General features: G+C 31.1%; 2 protein-coding genes across 11 annotated transcripts; one reads left to right on the forward strand and one right to left on the reverse strand.

Annotated features, from left to right (window-relative positions):
• The first annotated feature begins 7,416 nt into the window (after window positions 1-7,416).
• LOC100252105 (dnaJ protein ERDJ3B) lies at window positions 7,417-14,463 on the forward strand. The gene is made up of 10 exons (XM_002275185.4): window positions 7,417-7,747; window positions 7,835-7,983; window positions 8,091-8,220; window positions 10,304-10,415; window positions 11,214-11,330; window positions 11,506-11,592; window positions 12,719-12,778; window positions 12,860-12,937; window positions 13,872-13,943; window positions 14,022-14,463. Exons 1-10 carry the CDS (start codon window positions 7,674-7,676, stop codon window positions 14,178-14,180), a joined length of 1,038 nt encoding a protein of 345 aa, XP_002275221.1. The 5' UTR covers window positions 7,417-7,673; the 3' UTR covers window positions 14,181-14,463.
• A 453-nt stretch (window positions 14,464-14,916) lies between these two features.
• LOC100246965 (transcription initiation factor TFIID subunit 13) lies at window positions 14,917-18,412 on the reverse strand. Of its 10 annotated transcripts, none has more exons than XM_003632360.4 (6): window positions 18,309-18,412; window positions 17,134-17,278; window positions 17,007-17,044; window positions 15,468-15,527; window positions 15,287-15,361; window positions 14,917-15,159 (listed from the first exon to the last, which is right to left on the reverse strand). In XM_003632360.4, the coding sequence occupies exons 2-6, from the start codon at window positions 17,234-17,236 to the stop codon at window positions 15,049-15,051; spliced, it is 387 nt and encodes a 128-aa protein (XP_003632408.1). In that variant the 5' UTR covers window positions 17,237-17,278; window positions 18,309-18,412; the 3' UTR covers window positions 14,917-15,048. The 10 variants fall into 10 exon arrangements, with proteins under 10 accessions (XP_003632408.1, XP_002275286.1, XP_059593875.1 ...); XM_002275250.4 differs by having other exon boundaries at window positions 17,134-17,261; window positions 18,309-18,400; XM_059737892.1 differs by having other exon boundaries at window positions 17,134-17,266; window positions 18,309-18,387.
• Window positions 18,413-19,886: the final 1,474 nt, after the last annotated feature.

Below are 19,886 nucleotides of genomic sequence, written 5' to 3' on the forward strand. Positions count from 1 at the left end.
GTACATTTTGGAAAAAATAACCCTTCAATCAGACGCTATAATAGTAGTTTTGGGTATTCTTTTGAGGTGCCACCTAAAAAAACAAAACTATTTATTATGTTGTGTGTGTAAAGGTGTACTATTTGAAAAATATGGATGACTTGAGAACCTAAAAATGAGGAAATTATGGAGAGTACGTTTTGATAAATATAACCCCTAAATTATGTGATAAAATAGTAACTTTGGGTATTATTTCAAGACTACCGTTTAGTCATAATGTGATGTCCCACATCGGATAGAGGAAAAAGATCCAAGTGTTATATATGTAGAGGCTCCTCTTAACCAAGTAGACGCGTTTTAAGCCGTGAGGGCCCCTTTGGACCCAAAGCGGACAATATCTACAAGATTGGGAGTGAGTGATTACAAATGGTATTAGAGTTGATCTCCAACTTCGGTGTGAGGTTTGTTTGGCCCCGTAGGGGTGTTCGTCTTAACTTCATCTTAACCAAGTAGACGTGTTTTAAAGCCGTGTAGGGTTACACATAAAGGTTCACCTAATAAAACAAAACTATTTATCATGTCACGTGACCTTCATTCTTTTTATTTTTTTTTCTTTTGTTTTCCTATTTATCATGCTACGTGTATAAGGGTATACTATTTGAAAAATATTGATGAATTGAGAACTTAAAAATGAGGAAATCACATAGAGTACATCTTGGGAAAAATAACTCTTAAATCATGCACTAAAATAGTAACTTTGGGTATTCTTCTAAGACTACCCTTCAATTATAAAGGTACTTGTAATAAAGCAATACTCTTTATCATTCAAGTATCTTTGCCTTCGTTTTCCTTTTTTTTTTTTGCTTCTTTTAGAAGTAAACCCTCCCCATTCCACTTATCTTTACTAAAATTGTGTTTAAATTTTGATTATTTTTTTTTGAAAATAATTCTCATATTGTTCCCTATTTTTGAAAATTTGCTAAATTAATAAAAGCAAAATTTATTTTTAAACAGTGCAATCCATTTATTCATTATTTTTTCATATCCTTTATTAAATTTTATTTTAACATCATGTGTAATCAATGCATTAAAATAAATTAGTTTTTAATATAAAAATATATTCACCTATAATAATTAATAATCTAATGAATAAATAAATGCCAATATTTTAAATAATATTGATGTGAAATATATATATAGATGATATTTTATTTTGTTTCTTATTCATAATATTTTTATATTTATAATATTTATAATTTTAATATTATGGATCTCATTTTTTTATATTTTTCTTTTTAAAAATTTTCTAGAATTTAAAAACTAATTTTTTTATTAAAAAAAACACTATTTACATGTGTTGAAACTAATTTTAAAAAAATAATAATAAAAATAGAAAAGTAATATAAAAAAAATATTAACTTACCTTTAATTTCATTCTACAAAAAATTAGTAATGCTCATTCTTTAAGAGTATTTAATTTTAAAAACAATATTTGAATGTAGTTAAAATTAAAATTTTAAAAGTGCTTGCATTAAATTTTTTAATATAAAATCACAATTCTCATCGCATTATATTGATATTTAAATAAATAAATAACCTAATTTTTTATTAAATATGTAAAAAAAAAACAAATTTTTCTTTAATTAAAAATTTAAATCATTATTATTTTTTTAATAAATAATGTTTTTTGTAAATTACATTATGTGCATTTTTTGACATATTACTTAATAATCACAATCAAAACCATAACAATGACAATAAAAAACTAAATAGGTTAATACATTATGATATTAATAGTGGTACTTTTAGTTACGCACGTTATTACTTTTAGTTTTAGGTAAAAATAATGTTATTATTTTCAGTAGTATATTTGATGTAGAAGTTAAAGTGGTAGTGACTGATAAATAAGGTGGTACATTATGTTATCTACATTATCACTTTCAACCGGTTGTAGAGTATTTTTGGAAAGTTACTGTTTTAGTACATGATTTGAGGATTATTTTTTTCAAAATATACTCCCTATGAAACCACTTTTTCAAGTTCTTAATTCATCCATATTTTTCATATTTTTCAAACAATACACTTTTAGATGATTTCTTTATTATTATTAATATTATTATTTATAAGGTTGACGAATTTTATTTTAAAAATTATTGCTAATAAGAATGCATTTGATATGTAATATTAATTTATTAGGATGATCTATTGATATAAAAACTAATACATGAGGATAAACAACACTTCTAATGCTATTAGGTTTGTTACAACAAGTTGTGCATTGAACTTACAACATAAGTGCATTAAAATTAGGATACATTATGACATGTTTTAATTTTGTTTTTTAATTCTTATCAAAACAAAATTTTTTATTATAATATTTTCTTAATAGTTATATTGTAAAGTTATACAATTCAAAATTTATGAAATCTATATAATAAAAAATATAATAATTTTATTTTTCAATTACAAGAATGAGACAATAGTTTATAAAATTGTTACATATTATTAGATAAATTATTTATATATATTTTAAAATAATAATTAATGAAACAATTGTTTTTTAAAATAATTATTATATTATTTATATGTATTAGTATTAATATTATTCTTATCTTGACAGGTAATTTATAATAATAATAATAAATAAATACATGGAGAAAAGGCAAAGTAAGAATATATTTAACTTAAAAGTAAGATATACTTGAACTTTTATATTTTGTATGGTTTTTGAAAACTTGGAAACTTAAAGAAATGACTCTTAAAGGTGGGGTTGGTAATGAGATAGGTTTTTTATGTACCCACCCTACCTTGTCTTTAATGAGAAGGATTTAATGAAATTGAGATACTATGCAAGTTCTTCCATTATGAATAAGATAGATTCTTGGTGATGGGAAGTTAGTGCGTTTCTGGACAAATAGGTGGGTTATTGATAATTGTCTATCTCACAATCATTCGATTCTGCCCCTACTTCAATGAAAGCTAGCATCTACTCCTCCTCATTCTCCTCCTTCATTGTCATTGGTCCTTTTGACATGAGAGATTGGATAGAAGAAATAGTAAGAGTAAATCAGTAGATTAGGTACCTTTAGTTGAGGATTTATAATTACACATATCAACTCAACCAGTTGGAATATCCAGTGATCTCGTATCCATTGGTCAAGATTAGGAAAGCTTTCAATAATCCAGTGCTAGTGAAATTGAATTAGTTATTTTTTTTTCATCTAAGATGCACCTGCTTTTCTCTTTGTCTCCATTCGCCTAAGACTACCTTGCTTAACTACTAGGTAGTTGAATTGGAACCATAATCCAAATATAAATAGTTAGATTTACTAAAAAAAAACCATTGGCACTGAAATCATTAACAACAGGTTATCTTCCCCGCCTTGAAGAAATATATAGAGAAAGAGAGACCGATGCCAAGAAGTCTTCCTAAGTTGTTTGCTTAAAGTGGTTTGTTTGACTAAGAAAAAAAGTCCAAGAGGAATGAGAGATTTTGCCAGTAGATTTGATTTTGCGAGATGCGATCCAAAACAGGAGACTGGACGCCGAAGCTTTCTAATATAATAAGAATGTCGAATAGAAAACCATGAAAGTAATGATAAGAGAAAATATCACATATCGTGCAATTGAAAGAAGGGCTTAAGACAAGATTGTGCTAAATCAACTATCGAATAGAACCTTCGTCTGATTCACCGATCGGTAAGCTAACTTCAAGATTTGAATAATTATTGTGGTTTGGTTTTTTGTATATAAATTGATTTGCAAGGAAATATAGGTGTCATAGGAATCATTAAAAAAAAAAAAAAAAGCTACTACTCCTGCAAAATCCCATGTTTTCGAAAGGTTTTTAAAAATCTGGGATGGATTCAAGTACAACTTTGTCTCCTAACCTTGAGGGGTAGCTTAGTTGGTCCGACCTTGGGTATGCTCCCTAATGGTCACCAGTTCGAGTCTCCTCAGGTCCACTAGAGGAAATACTAATTCGTTAACTTTAGTTGGTCCCGTCACACACTACCAAGATTATATATTATTTTCAGTAATTTTTTTTTTTTCCATTTTCAACTTTTTAACTACGGTCAATTAGTTCACCGGGAGGATCGCCCTCCCAATTCGAAGTTTTTTCCTGGAAGTTTCAACCTTGTTGACCATCACAACAGTTGCGACTATAAACAGACTTGCCACTATGGCAGGACGGTACGCTCTGCTCTCTTGTGACCCCTACTCTAATCAAAAGACGCACTCGCAAATCCCACTAACAAGCGATTCTATACCAGCAGATTCAATAGTACCGGAGTCATTTCCATTAAACCTTCCACCAAGAACTGATTCAATAGTTGTGCTTACAGATAGTTGACCGACCGTACCTTGCTGCTGAAAAACTTTATAGGCTAGCGTGGCTCGCTTCGCTCTTCAAGCTCCACCCCCTTACTCACCTCTAAATCTATAAAAAAAGCCCCTATCTAGTAAGGCTGTGGCAGTGGAAGTAGAGAAGAAAGAACCTCGAAAAAAACCCGGCTCCAGCTACCTTTAGCGGTTGTGGGGATAATAAATAAAATATTTATTTTTAATAAAATTTAAAATTTAAAAAAAAAAAAAAAAAGTTCCAAAATTTTAAATAGGGGATGAGATGACTATGAAAATTTCCTATACTCAAGCCCATCCCATCCGATTTATTTTTTCCTTTTGAACATGAATTTAAATATATATAAATAAACGAAACAAGGTTGGGATGTAAGTGATACATCACCCTCCCTATTTGATAATTTTTTCAAATTATAAAGTAACATTTGAAATTTAAATAAAGAAATTTCCTATACTCAAGCCCATCCCATTAGATTTATTTTTGGGAGAATTATGTTTTGGGGGTAGATGGCCCCCCAAATTAATAAAAGGTCCATATAACTCTTTAAATTGAGCTTAAGACCTAATGAAAGTATGAAAATTGAGTTGAAGGATATCATCCTTCAGTATTTTCAAAAATGTCATTTGTTGATTTTGAGAAAAAAAATTAATATTTTTGAAAAATATTTTTATTTAATTTAATATTTAAAAAAAATACTTTTTATGTAATTTAATATTTTTAAAAATACTTTTATTTAATTTAATTTTTTTTAAATAAATTTATTTAATTTAATTTTTTTTTAAAAAAATTAATTTAATATTTTTTTTAAATACTTTAATTTAATTTAATTTTTTTGAAAAAAAATTATTTAATTTAATATTTTTGAAAACTACTTTTATTTAATTTAGTATTTTTGAAAAAAAAATTATTGAAAAAAAATTATTTAACTTAATTTTATAAAATATTTTATATGTGTTCTTAAGGGTATATTTGTCTATTACTATTTCATATCCTTCAACTCAATTTAAGGAGTTATATGGACCTTTTATTAATTTAGGGGTCCATCTACCCTCAAAAGATAATTCTCCCTTTATTTTTTCCTTTTGAATAGGAATTGAAATAGATATAAATAAACGAGACAAGGTTGGGATGTAAGTGATACATTACCCTCCCTATTTGATATTTTTTTCCAAATTATTAAGTAACATTTGAAATTTAAATAAAGAAAGCAAATTAATAATGCCTAGTGTGATAAAATAAAAGAGAAAGGAAAAAAAATGTGGTTTAACAAATTTAAATCCACCTCAAGGTTTGCAGAGGATTTTCATACAAATATGATTGAAGAATAGAACAACAAACTTTCTCTAAAGAAAATATATATAAATTGAAGTTGTTGAATTTGAGAATAAAGATTATAAAGTTCCGATTCGATGTACCGAGATTAATTTGGACACAAATAATATTTATAGAATTTTATAATATTTTAAAAGCTAAACCAATGGTTGAATCGAAAAAATTATCAATTAACGATTAAGATTTGATGGTTAAACAATGGTTGGTTAAAATATAGAGTGGTAACGTATAAATATATTATTTTTATATTATTAAGATTAAAAATAATTATAATATATATATATATATATATATATATATATATATATATATATATATATATATATATATATAACTAATAATATTTATTTTTTTATTTTAAAATTATCAAATTAAATTATAGATAAATAAAAATGCATTAATATTTTAAATTCCATTAAATAAAATAAGTATGATATTTAAATCTGAAAATATATATTGAAAATGAAAGAGAAATGCTATTATATTTCTATATATTTATTATTATATATTTTTTAAATGAATTATATTATTTTATTTATTATTCTGCAGATATTAAGAATATAGCATTAGTTGTCTGATGGTGTTTTCCTCGATCGTCCATTTGACGGCCTCAGGTTCAAGCTCTAATCCATCATATCTTGTATTGCTTCAAGCAGCCCAATGCAGTGGGCTTGCCCCTGCCAACCCAGACCAGAACCGGCCGGTCAGTCCACCACATAGTCTAACCAAGTAACTTTCAAGTAATTTTGGCTTTAAAACACAGCTAAGATTAAGTCCAGCTTCTTGGATATTATGTTGTTTATTTTTAAAATAATTTTTTTATACAAAATTCAGGAACTCTTTTACAAAAAAATAAAAAATTAGGTTTTATTTAGCAACTATTTTTTAGAACTGTTTTTTGTCTTTTAAAACAAAAAAAAAAATTGAAAAACACCTTTGATATTCAGAAAATTGTTTTATATTTTATGTTCTCAAGATTTCTTTTAAATAATCATACAAACATAATGATTAAAAATAAAACTCTAGATATAAAAATTATTTTTAAAACATATTTAAAAAATACTAAAATGAGTTAAAAACATTTCAAGTTCTCAAACAAACTTTTATTTTACAAAACATAAAAGAATAGTTTTTAAAAACTATTTTTCAGAATCGTTTTAAAAAATAGTTACCAAACATGACCTTATTTTATGTTTTTTAAAAATTCTTTTCAAATTTTTTAAAAATTATGAAAATGAATTTTTTTTACTTTCTTAAATTTTAAAATATGTTTTCAAGTTCATAAAGGTAGTACTTACTTTTTATATACAAATTCCTATATTTTGTATAAAACTTTTAGTTTTAAAAGTAAAAAAATAAAAGAAAATATATCAAAAAATGCACTATATAATTCACTTAAGATACACCAAATTTCTTGAATAAAAAGACAATTTTCTAATATTTGAATAATATTTTTTAGTCTATGATAAAGCACTCATACGTAGGAGAAAGGATAGGATTTCTAATCGCCAACCATGGACCAAACCGTTGCACTTCGGCAGCCCAAACACAACAATTTGGTAAAACGGCCCATTTCTAAGCCCAGACCCATGACTCGACCTTTTTTGCTTTTGCCTTGTACATAGCAAAGATTCCCTTGGCAATATCAATTGCCTCGACTACACGCTGAGGACACGTGGGACATAACCATTGGAAAGGACAACGAGAAAACCTCCTCTGATTGGTCAGTTTTAAGATGACCACGTAGCGAAGAATTAGACTCCGAGTCGTTGATGACGTATTAAGCCTCACTCCTCTATTGCCTGGTTTCACCGCTCTCGTTGCGAACCGTTTGGAGAGGGAGAAGAAGAAGAAAGACGGAGAAGCGAGGAGAGAGAGACAGATACAACCCTAACCCTAAGAGAACCGCAGAGACTCCACATATACCCTAGATCTGATCACGAACCCTAAGATTTCTACATTGAGAGACTCGCTCTCTCACCGTCTTTTGATCCACTTCATGGCGAATCGAAGAATAGCGATTCTACTCTTCCTGTTGTGTGGTTTAGCGTCTGCCATCACCTCCATTGCAGGGTGAGATAACACAGGTTCTCTTTCTTTTCTGTGATGAATTTTGGTGTGTGATTCATGATTGAATGAGCTGATTTTGAAATGTCGCAGAAAGAGCTATTATGATGTTTTGCAAGTTCCAAAAGGTGCTTCGGATGAACAGATCAAGAGGGCGTACAGGAAGCTGGCGTTGAAGTACCATCCCGATAAGAATCAGGGAAATGAGGAGGCTAATAAGAAATTTGCCGAGATTAACAATGGTGAATTTTAATTTTTTTTTTTGTTGGAGTCCTTGGTTGTTTGATGGTTTATTTGACTGTATTTTTTGGAGGTTTGAATTAATTTAATACGGCTGGTTGATTGATAGCTTATGAGGTGCTTTCGGACAACGAGAAGAGGAATATTTACGATAGATACGGTGAAGAGGGGCTTAAACAGCATGCCGCAAGTGGTGGCAGAGGTGGCGGTGGAATGAACATTCAAGACATATTTAGCTCGTAAGTGGTGGTCCCTCCTATTTGTGCTTATTGAAACCTTAATTATGATGAATAGTTATTCTTTGGCAGTGAAAAGGCAAACTTAGGGCCTTGTTTGGTTATTGGAAGGAATGAGGGAAGGAAAAGGAAGAAGCTTGAGGATGGTTTCCTTTCTAAAAGAATGAAACCAAGGATTAGGGAATTCCTAGGTGGTCTTCAAATTAATAAGATGGGATTATATTTGGTTCTAATAGTCTGTATTTCCTTCAACAGTTTCCTGCAAAGCATTACAAATATCCGTTTAACCAGGTTATTTGTCTTGTCAAAGTAATTTTGGGAATTCATCATCTATCCTCTTGAGAAAGTATCTAATGCCTCCATAACTGTCACATGGTTGACTCACGATGTGCCACATTATCAGTTGAATTCAAATTATAATAAAACTTTAAGATTCCCTTTTATGTGATGATTCTCAAACCCAAGCAGCTTCCCTTTTTCTATCTAAAATGACCTGCAAATTGTCATTAGCAACATCTATTTAGTGAGAGTAATCTTCCTAGTTCATTTGTTTCTCTATCCACTGCATCAAATTATTTGAATGACTCTTAAAACCTATTATTGTAGATAGGAAAAAAAAAACTAATACAACTAGTTCTCATTGCTCATTTGAAATGTTTAATTTATGTTTCTTGAAATTAAGGTGCACATTGTTGGAGTTTCTCCAAAAAGGGAGAAAAAGAGCTCTCATTGTAGGCAATAGTTGTTTGCTACACCTATCTAGTGAGAGTAATCTTCCTAGTTCATTTGTTTCTCTACCCACCACATCTAATTATTTTGATGACTTTTAACACCTATTATTGGAGAAAGGAAAAAAAAGAACCAATACAACTAGTTCTCATTGAATATTTGAAATGTTTAATTTATGTTTCTTGAAATTAAGGCACACATTGTCGGGGATTCTCCAAAAAGGGAGAAAGAGATAACTCATTGTAGGAGATTTGTTGTAGGCAATAGAGGAAAGAGTGTAGTGGCTTTGAATATTAATGAGATTTTTACTCTTTGTTGTGGAAACAAAATTAAGCATTTTTCTATAATAAAATAACTTAAATTTTTTTTCCTTGTCTTGATAATCAACCTGCCTATCGTAAGCTGACACAACGTGAATGGATGATGGTACCATATTATAGAAATGATATCATGAAAAGCACTGGACAGTTTCTCCTGTTCTATAATTGTTATTATCAAAAAAGATTTGGGTAGCTATGGTTATGGATGTAAGAAAGTTAATTGTATTGCAGAAACATTATCTTATTCCTAGTCCCAGCATGGGATTTTTCCAAACCATTGATGTGGCTATTATATCAGTAATGATAGTTATTGTAACTGGGTGCCTATACAACATGGGCTTAGGTGTATATGTCGGATGTTGGGAATAGGTATGTGTCTAGGCATTGGATCTTTTGAATTACCAGATTTTTATGCCATGGAGACTCCACTTAGAAGGTCTCAATAGTGGGTACTGATGCTTGGACTAAAAAACAAAAATATTTATATAATTAAGGATCGAGATGGTTTGTTTAAATTTATATCTACTTTATTCTCCGTTGCATCCATATTACTAAGACAAAGTATATTATTCTAAAGCAGAAGGGAATGTGATAAAAATTTGTCTTTATGGGTCATTTTTTATTTTTTTATAGGTTTTATTGGTCATCTTTTATTTTTTGGAAGTTTCAACATTTTATAAGACATTTTTACTAAAACTTGCATATTTATGTCTCTTTTACCATGTGTATGTGTGTATATATATTTTATTTATTTATCTTTTTGCATTTATTTTAATATCTCTATTTTGATCTATTATCACTTTACTTTTTCCCTATATTTTCCTATCAAAACCTGCTTTATTTTTGCTTTTAGCCCTTTTTCTTTGTGGTGAAATTGATGAGTCCAGCTCTGCTTTTAGGCACATATCTATTTGACTGCCATAACATTTTAGTTGGCAGTCTCACTTTCTTATACAGTTGTGATAACATGTTTCAACTTCTTGTGAAGTTTAGTTTAATAATCTTGGATGCTGCTAACAAGCTGAAGGTTTTTCTAGTTTCTTTGGTGGAGGTCCAGCCGAGGAGGAAGAGAGAATTGTAAGAGGTGATGATGTAATTGTTGAATTGGATGCAACACTAGAAGATTTGTACATGGGGGGTTCCTTAAAGGTAAAAGTCATGTCTTGACTGAGAATTTATAAATTTCTACCAACTCCCTAAGGAAAAAGTACTATTTAGGTCATGGTTCGTAACTGTTTTTAAAAACAGTTTTCTATTTTATTGAACAAAAAAAATTAAAAAAACATGTTTGACAAGTAGAAAACAACAGTTTTTTGTTCTTAAAACAGAAAACAAAGTATTTTTAAAGAACATATTTTAGTTGTTTTCAGTTTTTACTTGTTTTCTAAAGGTTATTTTAAAAAATAACCATACAAATATGAATAATGATTAAAAATAAAACACTACATATAAAATTTATTTTTAAAACATATTTAAAAACATAAAAAACAGGTTTAAAATATTTTAGATTCCTAAACAGACATTTTTTCTATAAAACATTAAAGAACAGTTTTCAAAAACTATTGTCAAAAACAATTTTTCAGTTTCAAGAACAGTTACCAAACAAGGCCTTATTATTTGTAACTGTGAGCTTATATTGCTGCTAAGGCCTATAGCTTGGCATGGATTGGAAGAGCTCACAAGTATTAGTCACTACTTGCATCATAATAATTAATTTTTAGGAATCTACTTGAAGCCTATAAATAACCTTGTTGGGTTATGTTTTCTTGTTGCATATTTTATTACCGTCTTATCTTTGTTAAGTCTACTTGCAGATTATAGAATCACACTATTATGAGTTACATTAATTAGGGCCAGTGTTTCTTCTTGTTTTTTTGTTATCTTCGCATGAGAGAAATTGATTTTATGATTTCTTCATTTGTGTGATCTTTTATGTTAATTCATTAGGTTTGGAGGGAGAAAAATGTTTTAAAGCCAGCCCCAGGTAAGAGACGCTGTAACTGTCGGAATGAAGTCTATCACAAGCAAATTGGTCCAGGGATGTTCCAGCAGATGACAGAGCAGGTATTCCACCTCTCAAGCAGTTCTGTAACAGAAATTCTTATGAGTTATTTATTTTTAAAAGGATTAAACATTGTGCAGCCCTTTTTTTGGCTCCTCCTTTCCATCCTCATTATTATTCAATACTGTACATATTTGTGGCACTCACTCTATTGCATCCTTTACTATTATCATTCAGGTCTGTGAGCAATGTCCAAATGTGAAGTATGAAAGGGAGGGGTATTTCATCACTGTCGATATTGAGAAAGGGATGCAGGATGGGCAAGTAAGCTTTATGCCTTCTATTCTTAATTGCAATGTCCAACTTCCTGCATGTGTAGCAATATTGTTATTTGCCATTGTTTCATTTGTGTGCCATTACAGAATTGCACTAAAGATCATATTCTACATGCCTGTGAGTTTTGAACTGTGATTGTTAATGAATTCCATTGTTATTTGCCATTGTTTCATTTGTGTGCCATTAAAAAATTGCACAAAAGACCATATTCCACATGCCTGTGAGTTTTGGATTGTGATGGCTAATGAATTCTGCTTTTGATATGTTTTCAAGATGGAGAATAGTTAAAATGTAGATTCTCCTCATCCTCTGATTTATAAAGCTCCAATACTATATTGGTGCAAAATGATTTCATTTCTGTCTTAATTTTTATCTTGCATTTCAACACTGAAAGCTTATTTTGTATGGTTGCATAAATGGGAATACTACTTGTGTATTCAGCTTAAATTGGGAGACAGATCTTTGAAATTTTAGGTGGCCTTCTTCTGAATCCAGTGTTTCCTTACCAATAAAGTGATCCATTGAGGTTTGCTATACATTTCCAAGACTTTTCTCTTCTGACAAAGCTCCTACCAAGCTTTTAGCAATCTCTAAACTAATTCCCCATTTCACCTCCCCAGTTCTGTTTCTCATGTCATACTCAATACTTTTATGTAGAGCTACTAGATGTTTTTTTACTCTTAACATATGTCACTCCTTTGCCAGCAGTGTAAAGGTTTTGGGAACTTGAAAAATGTACCTAGAGCAGTTCTTTTATTCTGCCAAACATTCAGGGGAAAATGCATTTTTTTAATGACACAGAAACTCACTAGTCAAGCTTCAGAGGACCAAGGAAAACTGTAGATTGTTATCACATTTTGCAATAAAGCAAATTTGGCATGTTGCCTAAAGATGGTATATTGATGGCTTTGGCCCACAAAATATAATGGTATTCTGTGTTTCTTGAACACTAGAAATGATTGGTTAACTTTTTTCCTTCTCTTGGACAGTATTTAAATAATAATCTCTAAGTCGTTAGAAAGCAGAGTGTTTTCTCTACTTGTTTGCTGTTCTCCAGTATATTATTCTTTTAAGTTTTGGGATTTTTAGATCAGATTTTCCATGCGTTTTACAGGAGGTGGTTTTCTATGATGATGGTGAACCTATAGTAGATGGAGAACCTGGAGACCTGAAGGTTTGATCTTCAACTTTGGCTTTGTAACCATGCTTACTAATTTGAACTGTGCACTGACAGCAACTACCACATTTGGTGCAGTTCCGTATTCGGACAGCCCCCCATGATCAGTTCAGAAGGGAAGGCAATGACTTGCATACAACCGTTACTATAACACTGGTAACTATCATTTAAATTTACTTTCATACTCTGCACATTGTTTACTGTAGTCCCGAGTTCACACTGCTAGACAGCCACTCAATATTTGTGATGTATCCAAGACCAGCATGTTTACTCCAAATTCCTTCAAGTTAGGTTGCTGAACTTTTCTTTCACTAGATTGAGCTCAATGTACATCTTTTCATAATGGCAGACAACATTCATACTCTGCACTTGTTGAATACATCTTTTATTACAGCTATATATAGTTGTTCATAATTGAGCTACTATATATAGGTTTTTTCACTATATTGTGCTGAAGACACCTATTGTTACAGCTTTATTTTTTTTTTGAGCAGACAACTAATTTTACTTTTGGGCTGCAATGTTAGGCATGAACCAACACTCATATCCAAGTCTTTGTTACATACTCTAAAAGTAACATTTTCTCACTGAGTACCATATGCTGGAACATATTCTGCAGTTTTTTGGCCTAGGCCTATTTGCCTACCACAGAGATCTAAACTTTTGCTTTTAAACCTCTTTTATCTGTGGCTGAATGGTGGGGAAGTAGGGATGTAGCCAACCCCAAGGTGTTGACTTCAAGGATTTTACTTGAAGTGTATTAGTGATTTGGCCAAAAAGAAGAAAGGAAAGGAGGGGTTAGTTTTGTTTTAGTAGTTGTAGGCTTGTAGCTAGTGTGATTAACAACATACCTTGAGATTTTTGTTACGACGTCTTTTGTCCTTCCATTAAACAAATTGTTGGTTTTTTCATGCAGTTTATTTGCATATCTGGTCCAATGTATCTACTAATTATGAACAGATTATAGCTAGTATGATGGAACACCATATGGACATGTTTCTTTACACCTCTCCAACCCTCTTGTCTTCCCCTTATTTTAAGTGTATTTGTTTTAGAGCTGATTTCTGGATCTTTGTGTTTTTTCTTTCAGGTTCAGGCTCTTGTTGGCTTTGAGAAAACCATTAAACACCTTGATGAACATCTCGTAAACATTGGGTCAAAGGTGAGCATGAACAAATTTTCAAACAGCCTTCTCATGACATGAACTTATTATGTGCTAACCAGACTATTCATTGATCAGGGAATCACTAAGCCTAAGGAAGTGAGGAAGTTTAAAGGGGAAGGGATGCCATTGCATTTTAGCACAAAGAAAGGGGATCTCTATGTCACATTTGAGGTTCTATTCCCTTCATCACTGACAGAAGAACAGAAGACAAAAATCCAGGAAATTCTTGGTTAGTGGACATAGGTTTCCCCCTTGTAACATGATGAGGTTATACAAACCTTCAGGCTGCCTTGCGGCTTTTTCTTTTCTCTTCGATTTTTCCTTTCTTTTTCAAGTAGTTTCCACCCTTTTTTATTTTGAAAGAAGTAGCACGTTCTACTTAGGGAAGTCTACGCTGTAATCCTGCTGTGTGTAGGCGCTTTTTGCATACTATTTTTGACCCATGTGAGGTATAGTTACTCATTTGTTTCCTTACCAAGTTCTACCAATTAATTATATAACAAATTGTAAGCCTTTACGTGCTTCTGGGTCATATCATATATATCTATATATATATACACACACAGAAAGATGCTACATTTTCGCTATAAACCAATAATTGAACTAGTCCATTAAATTTTTATGCGTATTTGAGAGCCAATATTTAGTTGTATTTTGTTCCTATTTTTTCAAAGAACTCCAGTTGTATTCACCTCATGTTTACCTCGACTGATTACACCCCCAGCATAACCACGATCATCATTCGTCCACACAAACTCAAGACTGGTCCATCTTTATTCAGAGGTTGTGTCATGACTTCAATCTTCCATGGGCAGCTAGGAATTTCTAGTATTAACATTAATGTCCCACTGAACACAATAGTATTCATCAGTGTCAGGCAATTATCCAGTGGTAGTTACACCTTATTTTATTCCTGCTGGATTTGAGGAAGTTCATGCAAATCTTAATTCTTTTCAGATAAGCGCGGGTCTCTCTTTAAAAATGGCTTTTACAATATTAAAAGGAATTTTACAGCCACTGGTTTGGAATATGTATGTCTCAGACATCAAACCACAGGATTTCAAGGCTAAAATAAAATGTCAGTTCTTAATCTTCTCCGATTCTACTCCATTGTTGCCAACTTCTCTTCATCTACGTCAAAAGCCTTCCTAGCTTGTTTCAACTCCTCATTCATAGACAACAGCTCTGTACATCGATTGAGTTTTGGCAAGTCCTGCATGGCCAATGAATGGGAGGGTTATCGGTCTATTGAGAAGTTAGAACCAGAAGCAATTACCAACATCATGAATGTCATTTCTCGAAAAGGTAAAACTCTCAAAGAACATCCCTGGCTAAGGTACCTTTCTCATTAAAAATAAGAAGTCCTCAGTTAAGAGCTTTCCCCTCTTTGATGCAGTCTCCTGGGCCTTGTGCACCTGTGTAAGAAGATTACATATATGGTTATGAATAGTATTCTTCTCCCCTTCATGGCAGATGCATGTACAGAGCCACACAAGAAAAATAAAGAAATGTTTGGCTCACCAAATCCGTAACATACTCCACAACAATGTCCTCCAACAGTGCCACAGTTTCTGGAAGTGGCTGATAAATGTAACATAAGGAATTTACAAATAAAATTAGACTTACCTAAACACAAGGAATTTGAATATAAACCTTAAGAGATCAACTAAACAACATAAACAGCAACATATCAATCACCTTAATTAGCTAATTAATGTAAACAGTCATTAAGCAATGAGGGGCACTGGAAATATAATTGGGAATACATGTGAACTTTGTTTTGACAGAAAACCGGCAGATAAAAGAGCAGTCCATGATGTCTGAAAAGGCATTCATGAAAACACATAAATACTGATACGAGTGTCATGTATATCCAGTGTAGTTGCTTTTGTTCTTGTGTGTGTAATGGAGTGGGGGGAACTACTTCCAAGAAAAACTAAGATCATCAGCCCTTGTTTTGGGGTCCATCCTTCCAAATATGCTGCATCAATTCCTAGAGGTCCATATTGGAGAATAAATAATAGTAATTCTAGCAAGAATGCTACATGGATCAATATGTTAACTCTGGTGTGCCCACTTCCCAAACTAAAAAGGTGGAATTCACAGAATCAGCAAGGCTTTCCTCTTTGGTAAACCTAAAATAAATGCATCACAAATTGTCCACAATGCTAGTGTATTTAAGCATCAAAGGAAACTGGGACAAGAAGCCAGCTTGGAGTAGGGTGGTGGCTTGTGCTGGTGGGGGGCCTTTCCCAATAGCATGTACACTTGAAACAAAGAGACCATACTGATGATAATACTTTGTTATATAATTTTTTAGATCATAGTTTATTTAAATGCCTGTGGAGGAACTTAGAAGCACGATCATGCAACAAGAAAACCGTGTTAACTCGTGAAAAAGTAAATCAGTTCAGCACAACAAAAATTGTATCTCCAAAATGTTGATAAATTAAATCTGAAAAGAAATGATAAAACCAGCCATGATAATGATCCCACTAAATATTAATAGTTGGTAATTCAAATTTGAATTCTGACTCATTATAATCAAATTAGGAATAAGGAATTGATTAAATAAATAAATAAACCATTGAAAACTTACAAGAAAACACTTCTAATGATTACAGAATACAACAAACCAAATAATTGTGTTTATTAATGTTTAAAACCAAGAAACTTGTTTCATTAAGCGTATATTTGGTTTCGGAGAGTATTAAGAAAAGGTTAAATTTCTTATGTATGGATACCATCAGAAAAGATAAGGAGAAAAAAAAAACTAAGGAAAATATGAGGAAAAATTCTAAAAAAGCTTCCTCCTCATTTTCCTTAAAATGATATGGGAAAGATTTGGCAAAGTTCATTTTCAACTCTTAACTTTTTCATGAACGACCAAAGAAGAGAAAAAATTTATTATTTTTCTTACTTATTTCTTTTTTTCTATTTTTCCTTTGCATTATCCTTTCCTCAAAACTTTTCAGGAACCAGGGATAGCCTAAAAGAATAAGATTTTTCAGGAAAGGAAAAAAAAGAAAAAAGAAATTATATAGAGAGAGTGCCACTTACATTAGCATCATCTCCAAAACCATACATCATATGTTGTACTGTGGCAAACAAAAAAAATAAACAAATTAGAAAAGGATGTAAACATCAAGCATCTAAGAAAATCCGCATAAGAAAAGTCTTTACTTACAGTCTTTTTGAAAGACTCCTCTCTTGCGTTTAAAAGAAGAATCTGATGGCTGAGATGACCCAGCTCTAGGTTTTGAGGAGGGTCCTGCAGAAGAGCTGTTCATCTTCTATTCACAATAACTTCCCCTTCTGATCTATGACAAGAACTAGTCAATCGCAAATTAAATAAAAGATAAGTTCCCACAGATTTATCTATTTTTTACATAAAAATAAGAGTTCACATTAATAAGTGCTAAACAATGGGGGAACAACCCAAGTATGCAAGAAGTATATATTTAGCAACCAACAGCCAAAATGGGATAACATAAAAGTGAAAAAAAAAAATAGTACTCCTTGTATATCGAGACCTGCCTAATACATCGATGAAAACTATAATGATAAGAGTTCATAAGAATATAAATCCAGAGTTTAATTGCATGCTGGAAACTTCTTGCATTCCAATTTTGCACTCTTGCATTCCTATTATGCTCTTAGACCACAATGATAGAGAGTTTATTCACACTTTTTTTTAGGGGAGTTCTTTTTCTAAATATGGAAACAAAAATCATCATGTATGACTCAATCATTCTTCTTTAAAAAAATTGCTATGAATTATTCACCTTCTTTTCCTTTAGCAATTATACTCGTAAGTTTCTGTTTCAATCCTTTGCATCCCCCAAATACTTTGCCAGAACGGTTCACAATGAACTGTGGCCCAACTCAAAACCATACACAATTGCATCAACTCACATACCCTATAAAATTAAATCCAAATTCTCACACTCATTTCATCAAACACCCTGCACATACCATCCGCTCCCACATTTCATAGAACCCACTCCTACGGCCATACCCACAAACCCATTGGACAGAGAAATTGTCTTTGTATTTGCGAAACCTAGAGTTACTCCGTAAACTAAATTTTAAGAAAATTTAAACAAAATCCTATCCTTATTAAAAAACCATAAGCAATCGCAGATCCACATAAGCCCTAAATTCAACAAAATTCAAATAATCAAAGATTATCTTCCCACTTTCGACCGACAATCCAGTTCCACAGTCACGGAAAAGCAAAAAAAAAAAGAACTTCAATTAACATACCTACAACTCTCAAATTCAAAAAAAAAAAATAAATAAATAGTAGCAGCTAGGGTTGGGGTTTCGAAATCGAAAATCGAGAGACAAGAAGATGGTTACCTGAATTGCCGCCAGAGGTGGGATCAACAAGGGACTCCAGTCGTTACATATTTAAGAAATATTTTATTAAAGGGGCTTCGGCCTTCACCCGTTATGGACCGAACTGGGACATAGTTCCGAATGGGCCTAATCGCACCTTTAAAAAAGAGAAAATCTAAAGCCCAATTTTAACTCATGCGCACCCTGGGCCATTGTAATTTTCTCATGGTTGAATATCTGAAATCTCTTTTATTCAACTTTATAAAAAGAAAAAATGAACTTGAAGCTTATAATTTTTAATTGGCTCTAATCGAATTCAAACTGAAAATAAATTTCAGACCCTAATGCTATATTTGGTTCTAAAAAAGTACTAAAAAAAAGTCAAAAAATTATCTTTTTTAAACTTGATTTTACCACATAAGCATACGAAAAATAATTTAATATAATTAAAATTAGTTAAAAAATTATATTATTTAATAATATATATATAAAAGTGGGTTAAAATAAATTAAAAATAATACATAAAAATAATTTATTATTTTTATTTTTCCCTTTTATTTTCTCTGTCTCAAATTTATCCCAAATCAAATATAATCTAAAAGATCAATTTATTCCTATGAATTTATTAGTGGTTTAACATATGAAAACATGACTCATATAAGTCTATTTAGCTTTGTACAAGTTTGGATTTGTGAAAATAGGTTTTTCTTTTTCTCTAATTTCAACTATTTTTTCACTTGAAAAATTATTAAAATTAAAAAGGTAGTAATAGTTGAGTGGAGATTACATTCATTAAGATGTTGTATTAATTTCAATATTATCAACTGGGGGCCCTCCAAACTAGACCCATAATTTCCAACGACATTATGGGATATGATGATATGATAGTACATAAATCAGTGAGACCTATCACATTTGTGGGGCCCAAGGCCTAAATTTTAGGGCCCAAATAAAAGCCCAATTGCGTTGGTGAATTCAATTCCCACCAACTTTATACACTATATTAAACTCACAAGTTAAAGGTCTACACCTTTCCAACCTAAAAGGAAGATCCTCAATTTTTAGTATGGTCCCATCTTCACTTAAATGTTATTCATTGCCAACTTGAAAATGAAAAATATCTCAGACAAATAATAATAGTAGTAGTAGTATCTTATATCTTGGCTTTAACAAATAGTAGTAATAGTAATAAACGACTTGAAAATGAAAAATATCTTAAGAGAAATAATAGTAGTAGTAGTAGACTTGAAAATGAAAAATATCTTGCATCTTGACTTTAATAGACAAATAATAGTAATAGTGGACGACTTGAAAATGAAAAATATCCTGTATCTTGACTTTAAAAGTCAAATAGTAGTAGTAGTAGCAAATAAATAATAGAAGTAGTAGTAGTAGTAGATAAATAATAGCAATAGTAGTGGTAAATGACAAATAATAGTAGTAGTTGACGACCACGATGACAAATAATAATAGTAGTTGTCACGCCCTAAGACCCACTTTTAAAAACGTGACAGTCATTTTACACCTCAAACCCGAAGGCGTAAAGTGTAACTTGACCCAAACAATTATCTTGTAACTGAAAATTACCAATTATTAAAT

The sequence above is a fragment of the Vitis vinifera genome, chromosome 7, assembly GCF_030704535.1.
Source record: "Vitis vinifera cultivar Pinot Noir 40024 chromosome 7, ASM3070453v1".
NCBI lineage: Eukaryota > Viridiplantae > Streptophyta > Magnoliopsida > Vitales > Vitaceae > Vitis > Vitis vinifera.